At 44.6% G+C, this 17171-nt stretch overlaps 1 protein-coding gene across 2 annotated transcripts in view; it reads left to right on the top strand.

The window, feature by feature from the left end:
- The window catches only part of LOC145353860 (proto-oncogene tyrosine-protein kinase Src-like), a 186635-nt gene that overhangs the window by 152252 nt on the left and 17212 nt on the right, over positions 1 to 17171 (top strand). For both annotated transcript variants that reach the window (XM_080204761.1, XM_080204760.1), the window contains 4 exons: positions 6432 to 6581; positions 10550 to 10705; positions 11962 to 12141; positions 15845 to 15921. In XM_080204761.1, coding sequence (XP_080060887.1) covers positions 6432 to 6581; positions 10550 to 10705; positions 11962 to 12141; positions 15845 to 15921 — 563 coding nt within the window. The remainder of the gene's footprint in view (positions 1 to 6431; positions 6582 to 10549; positions 10706 to 11961; positions 12142 to 15844; positions 15922 to 17171) is intronic.

The following is a 17171-nucleotide window of genomic DNA, read 5'->3' as shown; positions in this document are numbered from 1 at the left end:
TGCTTACAGTGACCAGTGCCATGGGATATCGATTCCTTCTTAACATGAATATACAAGCCTGTATAATTCGTCCCTGACAGACCTTCTCACTGATGCAGCATGTTGTTTTTTTTTAAAGACCAAATTAGTTTGGGCTCCAAATCAAAATAGCGTGAAATTTAGCATTTCAGGCCTTGGAACTCTCAAACAATGCAGAGGTTGCCAATCCAACTGTGCAGTTAATTTGTACGCAGGTCAAATCCCCAGTCTGCATCACAGGTTTGTCCCAGTCCCAGTTTATTTTATGTTATGGTGAGGCTGGTCCTCCAGTATGCAAGTCATGTCTGTCCATAGTCATTAGAGTCTGGCACAGATGGTATTAATGGGCCTTAACACGGCTGCACTTAGTCTGGATTTCTCTTTTGAAGCATGTTGGAACCTTCGAACCATAAGTACCTGAGTTAAGTATTTGGTAGTTAGCATGGTTGCCTGGTCAAACTACCTCTCAGCTCCTCAAATGTGCCTTTGCTATATCGCCCAGAGACGCCTAATGCTGTACACCTGACACTTGAAATGTATGATGCTTGGCTTTGGACAACGATGTAAGCAGATGTTCACCAATTTACTTCCCTCACCTTTTCTCCTTCCTGAGTCAGTTAATTAGAATCATAGAACCTGCTTCTGCACTGTAGAATCATCTACAGTACAGAAGCAGGCCATTTGGCCCATTCTGCACCAATTGCAATCCCACCCAGACCCTATCCCACGACCCCATCCGTTTACCCCTAGCTATTTCCCCTGACACTAAGGGGCAATTTCATACGGCCAACCCACCTTGCCTGCACATCTTTGGATGGTGGGGTGAAACCAGAGTACCTTGAGGAAACCATTGCAGACACAGGGAGAATGTACAAAGTTCGCACGGACAGTTATCCAAGCTGGAATCGAACCCGGGTCCTTGGTGCTACGGGGCAGCAGTGCTAACTACTGTGCTACCGTGCCGCCCAGTTAATCTCACTAAGATATGCACTTATGATTGTGGAAAGCTGCCCAATATCTCATCTAAGTGACCAACCATATATATTTGAAACTAGACAGTGAATGTTAGCAAACTGTGGGGGTGAAGGGGGTGGGGTGGGGGTTGGGGGGTGGGGCATCACATCCAAATTTGGCAACATCCCAATTTGACACCAAGTTGTCTGTCTCCAGCAGTGATTGCTGGACAATGATCAATTCACTTGTTTACCAAAGTTCAAAGATGTGCAGATTAGATGGATTGGCCATGCCTCTGTGTCCCAAGATGTGTGGGTAAGGGGGATCAGTGGGGTAAATGCTTGGGGGTAAGGGAATAGGGTGGAGGGGGGGGTTGGTTTTGACATGGGTGGGATGCTCTGTCAAGAGAGTCGGTCCAGACCCGATGGGCCGAATGGCCTTCTTTTGCACTGCAGGGATTCTATATTTATTCCAGCTCTTTCCTTTTTGTATGGCTCACTGTAACTAAGCCACCGGGAGGTGGGAGGTTTAACTTGATACATCTGATCGACAGCCGTGCATGCTTCCAGTTCCAAAACGATTGATGATATTGAGCTGTGCGCGGATTGCAATTTGCACCACAAAATTAGATCTCAAATGGATCATGGCTAATGCTGGTTTGAGATGTAATAAGTACTGCTGTGCTGTAGTTTTCCTGGTATTTCTTCTCCTCTCAAGTGAATTATTAATGGGCAGAATTCTGTGTGACAAATTGTGTGCAAAGCTCTGCACATTAAAACTTCCATGCATTCTAAGGGGGTGGGAAGGGGGCAGAGCGGCATTGGGAAGAATAGTCTGGGGTACAGAAACCTGGTTTCCAAGTGCTTGTGCTGTCACCCTGACAGAGCTAAAGAGAGACCCACAACAACAATGCTTGTTTAGCATGTGAGCAATAAAGCAGAGTTTGTATTGTGCAGCAATTTTTGTGGTTTGGCCTAATTCAAAAAATTCAATTCCTGTAAATAGTCGTTGGATATCCACTGCAAAATATTTTCATGTACAGTCTTATGGATTTTACTTTTGCGATCGTATTAGGAAGATGGCTCTTAGTTACAAGTTTAGTTTTCTGTTGCCCAGAGCCCAAATGTACAAGAACTCTGGCTCCACAGCTTTCTGTGGCAAGGAGTTCCGAAGACTTACAACCCTCCTGAGAAAAGAAATTCCTCCTCATTTCAGTCTTAAATTGACTCCCCTTTATTCTAAGACTATGCGTTCTGGTCTTATTCTCTGCCATGAGGAGAAGCATCCTCTTGTCATTTACTTTGTCAAGCCCTTTAAGAATCCTATATGTTTCAATTAAGTTGCTGCTCATTTCAGCTTTCAGTTGTACAGATCAGATAGCTACCAAAGTGCCGTTCCTGATCTGTCCGCACTCGCCTGATCTAAGCCAGTTAGTGACAAAGGCTGCAGTTGTCTCAAACTGGGGGGACAACATGGCCACTATCAACTGGGGGAGAGCCATGAGGGAAGAAACCAACCAGGGGTCTGCTCTTCTAAAAAAAAAATTGCAGATGCTGGTACTCAAACCTGAATGTGTTGGGAATACCTGGCAGCATCTGTGCAGAGTTTTAAGATCTGTGCCCTTCAGAGCGGGGGAAAAACTGGAAATGCAATAGGTTTTGCAGAAGTGGAAAGGATGGAGAAAAATAACACAGGGAAAGTCTGTGATGAAGTAGAGGGCAGGAGAGATTAACTGGCAAAAGGTTTCTTGATGCAGGAGTGAATGGAGTTGTAATGGAACACGCAAAGGAACAAAACATGTCTAAAAGAGCTGTGAATGCCAGGCACCTGCTTTTGCCTGTTGTCTAAGTCCACCTGCTGGGAACACAATGCAGTCTGCCTGTAATGTTGTTCTTCCCTCAGTTTTGTTTATTCATTCGTGGGTCATGGATATCACTGGCTGGCCAGCATTTATTGCCTATCTATAGCTGCCTTGGCTACACCATTTCAGAGGGCAGCTGAGAGTCAACCACAATGCTGTGGCTGTGGAGTCCCATGTAGGCCAGACCAGGTAAGGACAGCAGATTTCCTTCCCGAAGAGACATTAGTGAACCAAATGGGTTTTTTGGACAATCGACAATGTCTTCATGGTCATCGGTCGATTCTTAATTCCAGATATTTTTTAACAAATTCACATTCCCCCATTTGCCGTGGCGGGATTTGAACCTGGATCGGCAGAACATTTAGCTGAGTTTCTGGATTCATCGCCTAGCGATAATATCACTAGGCCATCGCAGTTTGGCAGTTTTTATAGGCATACACAATAGTTCAGTTGGTTTGATGGCTGGTTCGTGATGCAGAGCAATGCCAACAGCATTGGTTCAGTTCTCACACTGGCTGAAGTTATTCATGAAGGCCCTGCCTTCTCAACTTTATCCGTCGCCTGAGGTGTGGTGATCCTCGGGTTAAATCACCACCTGTCAGCTGTCTCCCTCAAAAGGGGGAGAGCAACCTATGGTAATCTGGGACTACGGTGCCCTTACTTTCCTGTTACACAACATCTACTTGACTGAGATACCTGTGGGGCATTAATACCCATGGACCTGAACCCAACAACTTATTGTGTCCTTTAAGAGAGAAGGGGAAGAATTGAAATGAAGCTTAAGCTTTTAAACATACTGAGCATGGAGAAAGAAAGGTGAGGCAACTTCTCTGGAGAATATTTGAAAGGAAGCCTCTCTTGGCTTTTTTCAATAAAAGAAACCCAAAATCGGCAGAATGACAACAGCTGCGAAATACTGAAAGAACGTCTAGTATTACAAACCCGGTAGGCAAAAAGCCTTGTGCTGTCACGAATCTTGGCTTCGGTTTTGGATTCTGCAATGATCCCGGGAAAGCTATCAACAGGATCGCGTAAAATGTAGCAGCAGACAGATTGTACTGAAACTAATTTAATGCTCTTGAGAACAGCTTCTTTGTAAATACATGCTGAGTTTAAAATGCTGCATTAAAAGCAGAACATTGTTCATATTGGCAATGAATTGTTCAATTCCGTGATGTCTCTTTATAAATTGCACATTCTTTAATGAGCACTCTAGCGATGGGGATGATTTCAAGGTGAGGAAGTGTGACTGTCCGGCATAATTTATTGTTAGTATTTGGGCGACTGCAGCAGTTCCAAGAAGGCAGCTCACCACCACCTTCTCAGGGACACTTAGGGATGGGCAATAAATGCTGACCTAGCCAGCAACGCCCACTTGCTGTGACCGAATGAAAAAAAAGTGTCTTAATGTTGCGTTTGCAAGAGATTTCAGTTGATAAACAAAAAATTGGCACAGATCTGGAATTTGGATCAAGCATGGACATGTTAAAAATGATCCTAATGTATAATTACAGTTCTTAACCAGTTATATTGAGGAAGAAAAGCAGCTTTAGTCAGTGTGTAGTCTCCCCAGTTCTTAAGTTGGTTGTAAGCTGGCAAGAAATACATTTCAGTGTGGTGGGCAGTAAATTGTTGGGTTGTCTGTGCAGGTAGTGCCCAGGGCACCTGAGGTATCTAATGATTTTGCGCAGGTAAAATTTCATCTAATAACAGCACATGGTGAACCTGGGATCTAAACATGAGGTATTGATGAGGAATTCATCATTTGGGTGGCACAGTTGTTAGCACCGCTGCCTCACAATGCCATCAAATAAGGATCAATTATGGCCTCAGGTGACTGTGTGTGTGTGTGTGTGTGTGTGTGTGTGTGTGTGAGTGAGAGAGAGAAGTTTGCACATCCCCCTCGTGTCTGCGTGGTTTTTCTCTGGGTGCTCTGGTTTCCTCCTAAGTCCAAAGATGTGCGGGTTAGGTTGATTGGCCACGCTAAATTGTTCCTTAGTAGTGGGGGAGCAGCAGGATAAATACATGGGGTTATGGGGTTAGGGTCTTGGTGGGATTGTTGTTGGTGCAGACTTAATGGGCTGAATGGCCTCTTCCTACACTGTAGGGATTCTATGATTTGGCTGGGAGAAGAGCTACAATCTGCACATGGTGAGGTACAATAAATAAACCAATAATAAAGGAAGGCTTGTGTTCAGGTTCATAAAATGACTCCATATACTTTGCTTAACTTTGAAACGTAGTGAGTGTTTGCCATAACAGCAATGAGAAGATTGGAGGAAGTGCAATCAATAAATAAGTAGGAGTTTCTTCACAAATTGACAGATTCCTTTATTTCTTAGCACGGCTAAACGGGAAGTTAAATTGCCCCAGGCCTGCTGCTGTGTTGGTCCCTGGCTCTCTCCGAGTGCTGGCTGCCTGCAGCTGCTGATGACAGCACAATGTACTCTCTGGATTTTCTTTTTCAGAGCAGCAATTTTTTTAAAAAGCTAGGACTTCTCGAGGACAACTGGCCTTCCTGGGACCAGTCAACTTACCAATGTGTAATTGATGTTATGTCACCAGCATGCGCACGCACACACGCACACACACACACACACACACACAGAGCCATTCTTTCTGTAGTGAGCTCATGTTCTCATTTTAAGCACTGGAAATGCTCAAATCATAGAATCCTGCAGTGCAGAAGGAAACCATTCAGCCCATTGAGTCTGTAGTGACCACAATCTCACTCAGGCCCTATCCTCATAACCCCATGCATTTACCTAGCTAGTCTCCCTGACACTAAGGGGCAATTTAACGTGGCTATTCCACCTAACCCGCACATCTATGGATTGTGGGAGGAAACCCACGCCAACACGGGGAGAATGTCCAAATTCCACACAGACAGTGACCCAAGCTGGGAATCAAACCCAGATCCCTGGCGCTGTGAAGTCGCAGCACTAACCACTGTGTCACTGTGCCTTGGATAAGGATCCTGGCAGTCTGCGTTCACACAGAATGGTTAATTCCTGGTGCACCTGTTTAATGGATGTATTATCAACAATAAAGGAGACTGTCTCCATTAACTCATTCTTTGAAGACCTGAGCTGCAATATAATATCAAATATACAAATGACCAGCCAGAAACTCATTGTGGACAAAAATGGGAAAATCAAGCTGACCTTTGTCTGCTTCGGTTCACATTGGTAGCTGCAATGATTGCATACAGGGAGGCATGGTGGCACAGTGGTTAGCACTGCTACCTCACAGCGCCAGGGACCCGAGTTCAATTCCTGGCTTGTCTATGTGGAGTTTGCGCATCCTCCCCGTGTCTGTGTGGGTTTCCTCCCACAGTCCAATGATGTGTGTTTTAGATGGCTTGGCCATGCTAAATTGCCCCTTGATGTTTGGGGGACTAGCTGGAGTAAATGCATGTGGTCATTGGGATAGAGCCTAGGTGGGATTGTGGTCAGTGTAGACTTGATGGGCTGAATGGTCTCCTTCTGCACTGTAGGATTCTATGATACAGGTATCTCATGAACATTAAACTGGAACTGTAGTGTTATACAAAGTTCCTCAAATGTTACAGGGTAATATTTTAGTTTCTTTTATCAAGGTGCTTATTGCCTCTCCGTGTCTGACTACGACAATGCAAAAGGACTGAATGTGAAGCACTACAAAATTCGGAAACTGGATAAAGGTGGCTTCTACATTACCTCGCGAACACAGTTTGAAAACCTGCAGCAGCTGGTACTCCACTATTCAAGTAAGTTATAGAGAAATGCTGTACGAATATAGAGATGGAGTTGCCCTTCCATGCGACATTGCAAGCTCAAATGGAGGAAGTATTTTCATGTTAGAAATTTATTGCAGGTGGCTGGTTAGTTGACTCCATTGGCTAGATGACTTGTGCATGGTTCTGAATAACACCATGATGTGGAGATGCTGGCATTGGACTGGGGTGGGCACAGTAAGAAGTCTTACAACACCAGGTTAAAGTCCAGCAGGTTTATTTGGTAACACAAGCCACAAGCTTTCAGAGCACTGCCCCTTTATCATCTGATGAAGGGGCAGTACTCCGAAAGCTTGTGGCTTATGCTATCAAATAAACCTGTTGGACTTTAACCTGGTGTTGTAAGACTTCTTACTGAATAACACTAACAGCATGGAGTCTGTTCTGGCAAAGGTAGCCTCAGGACTGTGCCTTGTCTTGCCTTATAGTCACAGTAAGAAATCTCTCAACTTCAGGTTAAAGTCCAACAGGTTTATTTGGAATCACGAGCTTTCAGAGTGCTGCTCCTTCATCAGGTGAGACTTCTTACTCTGCCCACCCCAGTCCAATGCTGGCATCTCCACATCTTGCCTTGCAGTAATATCGTGGCACAAGCTTTGGTTTGGTGATCCTCGGATAATCTGCTGTTGGAGGATGTTACCTGCAGGAGAAGAAGAAAATTGCTGCAACTATTCTTTAAGCAGTAAACAGCAGTCAGAATAAAATATTGCACCAGTTTAGTGCATTGTTCATGCACTGTGCACCTTGGACTGCTGATACTGCAGACAGATGCCTGCCTGCAATAGTGTACGTCAATATTGATGTTTAATTGAAGAAAGAAAATCGTTTTTAATAGCACCTTACATATGTTCAGTTTTCATTTCAGAGCTTCTAACAGTTTAACAATCGGTAAAGGAAAATAAGAACTCATAATGTTTTTACAAAAGTGAATCTCCCACAAAGCTTACCCTCTCGAGTTTTGCTACAAAATGACGAGTCAACCCATACATCTATCCATCCCCTGAGAAGTGAGAAGGAATTTACTTTCCTCCCCATGGCAGGTTTGCTGGCGAGGTGGGGGAGCATTTAATTAGGCAGGAGGGTAACGTAGCATTTCTACAATGCAGAAAGAGGCCACTTGTCCCATCGAATCTATATCCACCCATACCCAGGCTTACCCAGTAACCCCTGCTAATGCCCCTAAACTATATATCTTAGGGACACTAAGGGATAATTTAGTATGGCCAATCAACCTAGCCTGCACATCTTTGGACTCTGCGATGAAGCCAGAACACTCAGAGGAAACCCACACAGTCACAGGGAGAACATAGAGGTGGCACTGTAGCACTGCTGCTTCACAGCTCCAGGGACCTGAGTTTGATTCCCGGCTTGGGATACTGTCTGTGTGGAGTTTGCACATTTTCCTTGTGTCTGCGTGGGTTTCCTCTGGATGCTCCGGTTTCCTCCCATAGTCCAAAGATGTGCAGGTTAGGTTGATTTGGCCATGCTAAAATTGCCCCTTAGTGTCCTGAGATGCGTAATTTAGAAGGATTAGTGGGTAAAATATGTAAGGATATGGGGATAGGGCCTGGGTGGGATTGTGGTCGGGGCAGACTCAATGGACCAAATGGCCTCTTTCTGTACTGTAGGGCTTCTATGATGATTTCTATGATTCTAACACGCAAACTCCACACAGGCAGTCACCCGAGGCTGGAATTGAACCCAGGTCCCTAGCACTGTGAGGCAGCAATGGGGCCTGGCCGATTTTTTCCACCACTGCCCAGATTAATGCCCACTCAAGATCCTCATTTTGCCGCTGTGGGGGCTTGCCATGTGTAAGCATGAGAAGGAGTGGGTGGGAGTCCTTCATCCTTTATTCAAAGGAATACAGTGCCAGATTGAGGGAGTTTGCATCGGGAAGGGTGGTTGATGTTGAGAGCTCCCCGCTACCCCCCCCCCCCACCCAATCTCCCACCACCTCCCGCCTTTGAAGACATTGTCAGAAAAAATGAAAAAAGAGTTCCCATTTCTCCGAGCCACGGAGAATGAAAGATAACAGAGTGGATTAAAATGTGCACGTGTATGTCTTTCACTGCAGAGGAAGTTTGTGAGTGAATATATCGGAAATTTGGTGGCAAAGTGCATGGTGTGCATCCAAATCTCCGCTACATGCTGCCAACAGGTTAGACCCCCTGCTGAAATCACAAAGCCAGGAAATACCCCCTCCTGTGCATGCATCTGTCACAGAAAGAACGCTGCTTTTAGAAAAAAGAATGCCGTGGCAGTTTATCTCTCATTCCGAACACTCGCGTGTCCCAATAATTAAATCTTAAAATCTATTTCCCCGCTCCTGCGTGGGTCATGTTGGATCATCTGTGTGCAGTACATGGAGGTGACATCTGGTCATGGCACCTTGCCACCTGAGTTTCCTCTGCACGCCCCACTAAGTAAGTGCAATTATGCCCAGGCACGAGAACAAGAAAAGCTGCTCTGGTTTCCTTACTTTGTAAGAATTCTTTACTTTTTGTTTTTTTTTTGTTAACCGTTGTTCTGCTAAATGGAGAATGACCGTGTTGGCGGGTGGTGTAAGGAGCAGTTGAACAGACCTTCTAATTAAGTCCTAATTTGATGTCAATTATTCAGTAGAAGTCACTGATATATAAAGGGGCTACAGGTGGCACTGGGTGTTGATGGACAATTGTATGTGAGCAGTTGGATCAAGGAAATAAAGGTAGTTTATGAAGAAGCAGATCTTGTGTCTCCTTTACTGAACTGCAGTCTAGAGGCTCCAACAGGTTGCATGCAGTTCATGTAGCCTGGTAATTCAGCCCGCTTCACCCAGGAATCTGCTTTCCCATTCACTATAATGGAGTGAATGTTCTGACTTAACATTCACCGAGCATTCAGTGACGGGAGAATTACTTGGGAATTCTGGTTCTGAGGTTGCCAGGCCCAATTCGCATGATTTTCGCCAATCCATGTGAATCTACCTCCGGTAGATTTTTGTGTCGGACCATAAAATGGTTTTAAGCAAAGTAATCAATAATTTCAGACTCCATGATCTCCTGTTCAAATTCCCACTTTGAACTCTTGTCTGCAGAAAGCATTAAATCGTAAAACTTATTCCCATATTTCTTAACTTGGAGTCTTAGAACATAGAACAGTATAGCACAGTACAGGCCCTTCGGCCCTCGATGTTGTGCCAGGCTATGTCTGAACCCAAGATCAAGTTATCCCACTCCCTATCATTCTGGTGTGCTCCATGTGCCTATCCAATAACTGCTTGAAAGTTCCTAAAGTGTCCGACTCCACTATCACAGCAGGCAGTCCACACCCCAACCACTCTCTGCTTCTTGTCCAGTTTGAATCTCAAATATCGACAACTGTTCAACTCCATCACTGTCTCAGTCACAGATTTTATATGGGTCACTTTTTGAATAGAATCCTTACAGTGCTGAAGGAAGCCATTGGGCCCATTGAGCCTGAACTCTCCAACAGAGCATCCCGCCCCAGCCCAATCCCCATAACCCTACATTTTTATCCCACTAATCCCCCTAACCTACACATTTTGGGACAGTAAGGGGCAATTTAGCATGGCCAATCCAGCTAATGCACACATCTTTGCAGTGTGGGAGGAAACCAGAGCACCCAGAGGAACTTCCATGGGCCATAAGGCTTTGAAGGGTCTGTTGCCTGGGGACACCGATCTTGGCATGGTATTTTTTTGGCTTTATCAGTCGCTGTGGTTTGCTATATATGGAAATTAATGACCACGGTGATTTTAAACTTTACACAAGACCTGTGAAATCTTTCAGTATCGTCTGAAAAAGCCCACAAAGTTGAAAAGCTTGGCCACTCGTGCTGAATGATGGGAGATGGACAGGATTAGCAAAATATGTGCTGGGTCAAGTGCCTTGAAGGCTAATGAGATGTTGATACTGAATTATGGTTTTTCTTTCCAGAGCATGCTGATGGCTTGTGTCATCGGTTGACAACTGTTTGTCCGACTGTGAGACCACAGACCCAGGGATTAGCTAAAGATGCTTGGGAGATCCCGCGGGAATCCTTGAAATTGGAAGTGAAACTTGGACAGGGCTGCTTTGGAGAAGTGTGGATGGGTAAGAGGACTGACATTCTGCCTGATCGTAGAGATGGTGTACTTTATGATTCCATTGACAGGGAAATATAGACAATTGTTCAACTCTATCACTGTCTCAGTCTCAGATTTTACATGAGTCACTTTTTGAATGGAATCTTTACAGAGCAGAAGGAGGCCATTGGGCCCAACAAGCTGCACTCTCCGACAGAATAAGAAGTCTCACAACACCAGGTTACAATCCAACAGGTTTATTTGGTAGTAAAACCCACAAGCTTTTGGAACGCTGTTCCTTCGTCAGGTGAGAGGAGAGTTCTGCTCAGATACAGGGCATGTGAACAGAACTCTCCTCTCACTTGATGTAGGAACAGCGTCCAGAAAGCTTGTGGGTTTTACTACCAAATAAACCTGTTGGACTTTAACCTGGTGTGAAATTTCTTGTTGTGTTTACCTCAGTCCAACGCCGGCATCCCCACATCATGAGTCTCCAACAGAGCCCAGGCCCAATCCCGGCAACCCCACATATTTACCCTGCTAATTCCTCCTAACCTGCACATCTTGGGACAGTAAGGGACAATTTAGCACGGGCAATCCACCTGTCAGATCTTTGGAGTGTGGGAGGAAACCGGAGCACCTGAGGAAACCCATACAGGCTCCGCACAGTCTCCCAAGGTCAGAATCAAACCCGGGTCCCAGGATTGCTGTGAGGCATCAGTGCCAACCCCTGTGTTACTGTGCCACTGCCCTACATAGCAACTTTAAAAACAAAAGACAAATGGCCTGGTGTGACAGGTAAGGAGGGGGGGTGGTTTGCATTGAGGCAATAAAAGTAAGGGATATTTGGAAAAAGAGGATTTTGCTTTGTGTTTTCTCACTGGGCCACTAAGTGGAGGACTGTTGGATATATTGCAGAGAAGGTGCCATGAATAACGTATGGTGCCTGAATATGAAATTCCAGTTTAAACACATGGGATTCTGTGATTTGTGTTTCGCAGTGGTTTGGGGATTGCAGACTCTGAATCTGGCCATTGAATGTTAATGGCCTGCTCTTTGTCATTAGATCAATCACTTAGAGTAATTGAAGTCTGCCCTGCTTACTAAACTCATCATGCAAAGGGGTCCTTGTGAGAGGGAAAGGCAGGAGCGATGCTTGTGTGGTACTGTACAGCTTTAGTTGCGTGCAGAGGAGACTAAGGTTGAGAGGAGAATAAAAAGCGAAAGGTATGAGTTGGTGTTCAGTTTGTGCCAGCCCTTTATACGTACTCTGCTGTGCTCTAGGAACCTGGAATGGAACCACAAAAGTCGCAATTAAGACTTTGAAACCTGGCACGATGTCTCCAGAGGCTTTTCTGCAGGAGGCCCAGATCATGAAGAAGCTACGGCATGACAAGCTGGTACAGCTGTATGCAGTCGTCTCTGAAGAGCCGATCTACATTGTTACCGAGTACATGAGCAAAGGTAATTACATACGGAACTGAACAGGATCTGGATCAATAAAGGTTAAACACTGGTGCATTTAACATCAGTGCGATAAGAGCGAGCGTCTTTTTAAAATCCATTGTCAAAACTGAAGTAAGTATGGAGTCTGAGAGTAAAATCTAAGTTGATAATCTCCCTCGGAGAAAAAACACTGAATGTTTTCTATGAACCTTTGCTCGTATAGAAATCCGCTGGAAAATGGGCATGGTTACCTGTGGAGAATTTTGAACTTGTGCTCCTTTGTAGTGACAATATTAAAATAAGACAAAATTGGCCATGATTATGTTTATCATATGAAAAATATCTTACATTAATAATATAGGTTGCACACCAGACTAAGTGAGTGATGAGGAAAATCTACATTTATCAAATTGCATTGTTATTGTAGCATCTTTCTTGTGATAGTGGCGCTGGGTTTCACTCATGCTGGCTATAGTGAACTAAATCATAGGGAGAAGGGTCCGTACAGTGCAGAAGGAGACTATCTGGCCCTTCCAACCTGCACTGGCAACAATCCTAATCAGGCCTTAATCCTGTAACCTTACATATTTACCCTGCTAATCTCCCTGACACAATGGGGCAATTTAGTATGGCCAACCAACCTAACCCGCACATCTTTGGACTGTGGGAGGAAACCGGAGCACCCGGAGGAAACCCATGCAGACATGGGGAGAACGTGCAATCTCCACACAGACTGTGACCCAAGACTGGAATCGAACCCAGGTCCCTGGCGTGGTGAGGAGCAGTGTTAACCACTGTGCCAATGTGCCGCCCACAATCTTTTCCAATTCACTCGAACTGGCAGCTAAGAAAAAGCCCACTAAAGATTATTTCAATTTGAATTGTGCCTCAGTGAATCCGGCAATTTAATTAAGGATCTGTGATGGGTCGTGTGAGAATCGTCCACAAGCATCAATGAGGCTGGAACATTATGAAGAGATCTTGAGTATTCTTTTCCAAACTTGCACCCCTTTTATTTGGTTCTCGTATACCTAGAAAATATACTTCTGTGTACTGGAAATTATTTTTTAATGAACATTGCAGAAATATGGCATCACAGAAATGCTTTGAAATTCGCTGAATATGGTAATGCTGTTCAGATTAAAGATTTGCTCTCAGTTCTGTGCCCTGAGCAGTTCACCTGCCTTTAGCTTCTGTTCTGTCCTTGCAACCAGCAGAATTTCCTGATTATACTTTGCGTATGAATATGTAAAGCGGGTTCGCTTCAAATAAAGTCTCGTGGAGGATCATGGTAAAAGCAGTGATAAGCCATGCATTAAACATGAACTAGCAGGAGCCTGAACTCATTGTCTTGTGTCGGACTTGTAACCCTGACACCACAGTGAGGAGCAAAAGTATTGGCGGGATGGTGGCTGTTGATGTCAGAGTCAATTTTGATTTGATTGTGGGGGGTGGGGGAAGCACAAAATGTTTTTAGTGCTGAGAGATCTTTTTAAATTGTCCAAATTTGCAAGCCTCTTCTTTCGTAAGGCCTGTGCAAATATTCTATCCGAGTATGTTTCTGAGAAATATACTAAATGCTTGGGAAGGAATAAATGGGTTTAAAACCATTTCTTTACTTCATGGGGTGCCAAGGTTGCCTGATTCTGGCACGCGGAACTCAAATCTAGCACAAAATAAACTTGCTGGCTTCACTAAGGTCAGTAGCGTCAGAGAGGCACAGAGGTTAGCACTGCTGCCTCGCAGAGGTTAGCACTGCTGCCTCGCAGAGCCAGGGAGTCAGGTTTTATTCCTGGCTTGGGTCTCTGTGCTGAGTCTGCACGTTCTCCCTGTGTCTACTTGGGTTTCCTCCATGTGCTCCCACAGTCTGAAACTGGTTAGGTGCATTGGCCATGCTAAATTCTCCCTCCTTGTACCCGACCAGGCGTCGAAGTCTGGGGGGTTTTCACTACAATTTCATTGAAGTGTTAATGTAAGCCTATTTGTGACTAATAAATAAAACTTTTAACTTTAAGCTTTAGAACATAGAAAAACTACAGCACAAACAGGCCCTTCGGCCCACAAGTTGCACTGATCATGTCCCTACCTACTAGGCCTACCTATAACCCTCAATCCTATTAAATCCCATGTACTTTCGTGTCGTCGGCAAACTTACCAACCCATCCCTCCCTTTAGTCGGGGTGTCTGGTTAAACCAGGGCAGGATTTTCTGGCCACGCTCGCCCCAAAACTGGAAAATTCCCCTCACAGTCAACGGATCTTTGCACGGTACATGTCCTACCCACTATGATCCCTATGGTGGACGGGATGGGAAAATTCCGCCCTAGTGCCTCATTAAATCCAACGTAAAAGCAACTTTTATTTATTGGATTTTTCAGTGCAAAAGTATGGTTGCTGTCCTTAGTTCGTCTGAAGAACGTAATAATTGATTGCAAAAAGAGAGAGCTCATGTATTATTGATGCCTAGGTCCCATATAGTGTGAACAATTAGGAGTATATTATGATTGCTGATGATCACCAATTAAGAGGCCAAAGACAATGAGGAAGGCAAGAATTAAATCATCTTTTTTTCTTGGACTGAAATTATCGAATAGTCTTTTATCAATTTTGACTCCTGTCTTAAATTTTACCTGGGGGCCTTTGAGCTGCATCAGACACCTTGGTTTTAATAGCTAGGAATATAATATCCCGTTCATGAAACAAAACTGATTTTCATAATGATTCTGATCTAGGAAATGTCATGATTTTACTTTCATTTTGTTCTAGTATTTTTGCCTATTACTGTTCAGCTAAGATGTGGAGCAGGATATGAATAGTTAAGCCTGGATGTTTGCCCCTGAGGTGGGTACATTGAGTTGGGAAACCGCGCCCCCACCCTCTGCGATTATTGCATATTGGCAACAACAACAGAAGGTGGGGCAGGATTTGCATTTATAAATCTCTGCTCGTAGCCAAGAAGGTGCTTGTGCCATGCCCGCCAGGTTGTGCAATGTTGCTTCTGCCGATGACTCCTGAAATGGTTTCAAATCCAGTCTAGGCTGATCTCAGAATCCCTACATTGCAGAAGGAGACCGTTCGGCCCATCAAGTCTGCACCAACTCTCCGACAGAGCATCTTGCCCAGGCCCGATCCCCGTAATCCCCCATATTTACCTGGCTCGGGTTACTAAGGGTCAATTTAGCATGGCCAATCCACCTAACCTGCACATCTTTGGACCGTGGGAGGAAACGGGGAGAATGTGCAAACTCCCCACAGTCACCCGAGGCCAGAACTGAACCTGGTTCCCAGCAGCTGTGAGGCAGCAGTGCTAACCACTGTGCCACCAGGCTGCTTGTGATGGAATGGAAGTCTTTTTAATCTGTTGTCTATAAAGGCTTAATGTGAATGCTGATGAGCAGTCATATTCTGAGAGACCCCAAGCTGTTTGGTGTGGGGTCATAGAAGGAAGTGTTGCAGTGGGGTTCTTGGGTTTGAGGGCTGAAGCACATCTGATAGAAATGTGGAGTGAAACCTGACTCTGTCCAGATGTACTTATTCTGCCTCTCCTGGGAATGCGCGACAATGACACCCCTCTGAGTATTTAATAAAAATCTACTTTGTTGCCCGATAACACAGTTTTGCCAGTCGCACAGATGCAGGATTAGAACATATCATAGAAAGTAATTGAGTTGGAACCGAAGGTTTTACTGCTTTCTTATCTTTTGAATGGTTTGTTATTACAGGAAGTTTATTGGAATTCCTTAAAGGTGAGATGGGAAAATATTTGAGGCTTCCACAGCTGGTTGATATGGCTGCTCAGGTTAGTGCTAACTTATTACCAACAAGAAATGCATAATTTCTGAAGGTATTAAAGAACCTCTTGGGTATTTTTTTCTGCATAATATTATCGAAATTGATGATCGATTGATAAGCATCTCTTACAATAGACGTCAATATTTTGAGGTCAATTCACCAATAATGACATCAGCCCTACGCATCTAAAAACAGCTGGAGGGCTTATTGCTTCAGTTTCTCCCACCCAGCTGCTGTTACTGGGGCAATGGGAAAAAATACCTATGAATGTGACTATGTTTTTTCCTGAATTCAAGCATCCATGTTAAATAGTGCACTTTGTTTTGTTGAAGCCACCATTTGGCATTTCTTTTTAATATTTGAAACATCATTGCTTTTGGTTAATTTTGCACATAACTGTAGTTAAATGTAATGGATGCAAATGTCAAAAATAGAGAATAGGAGCAGGATTAATAGTCCCAAAGATGCATAGGTTAGGTGGATTGGCCATGCTATATTGTCCTTTAGTCCGGGAGATTAGCAGGGTAAATACGTGGAGTTACGGGGATAGGGCTTGGGTGTTGTCGGTGCAGCTCAATGGGCTGAATGGCCTCCTTCACCCCTGTAGAGATTCTCTGAGTGAGCCATCCAGCCCCTTGAGCCTGCGCCACCAATCAGCATCATTATGGCTGATCCTCCATCACAATGCCACACTCCTGTTCTCTCTCCATACTCCTCGATGCCTTTAATGTCTAGAAATCTATTTCCTTCTTGAGTATATTTAGTGGCTTGGCCCTCTGATTCAGTGACCTGGCTTCCATGGTTTCAGAGACATGTGCCAAAATCTTGCTGCCATTCATGCTGGCAGGATATTATGGTTCTGCCGACGGCACACCCCCTGCCGCAGGTTTCCTGGCAATGAAGGGTGTGTTCAATGGGAAACCCCATTGATGATGGTGGGATCATAACCTCCCAACGCCTGCAAGTGGCGTGCCACCTCCCACCACCGTGAAACAAGCCGTGGAGAGGGAGAAAAGTCCCTCCCATGATTCCAGTGCAAATTACCTCAAAATTGAAGACTTTGACTTCAAACAGTATCTAATTTGCTTCATGAACATGGCTTTCCTGCATTTGGTCCCCGCTATCCCAGTGAGCCCGTGATTTTGAAAGATGGGCTAGTTTCATAGAGAATGTTAATTATCTCACCTCATTTCTATGAAACTAGGGGGTACAAAGGTAGTTTGAGTGTCAATTGTGGCTTGGTTGGTAGCAATGTCT

Source organism: Carcharhinus amblyrhynchos, chromosome 16, assembly GCF_965287045.1.
Source record: "Carcharhinus amblyrhynchos chromosome 16, sCarAmb.v2.hapA, whole genome shotgun sequence".
NCBI classification, from domain to species: Eukaryota; Metazoa; Chordata; class Chondrichthyes; order Carcharhiniformes; family Carcharhinidae; genus Carcharhinus; species Carcharhinus amblyrhynchos.
This window is presented reverse-complemented; position numbering and strand designations above follow the sequence as displayed.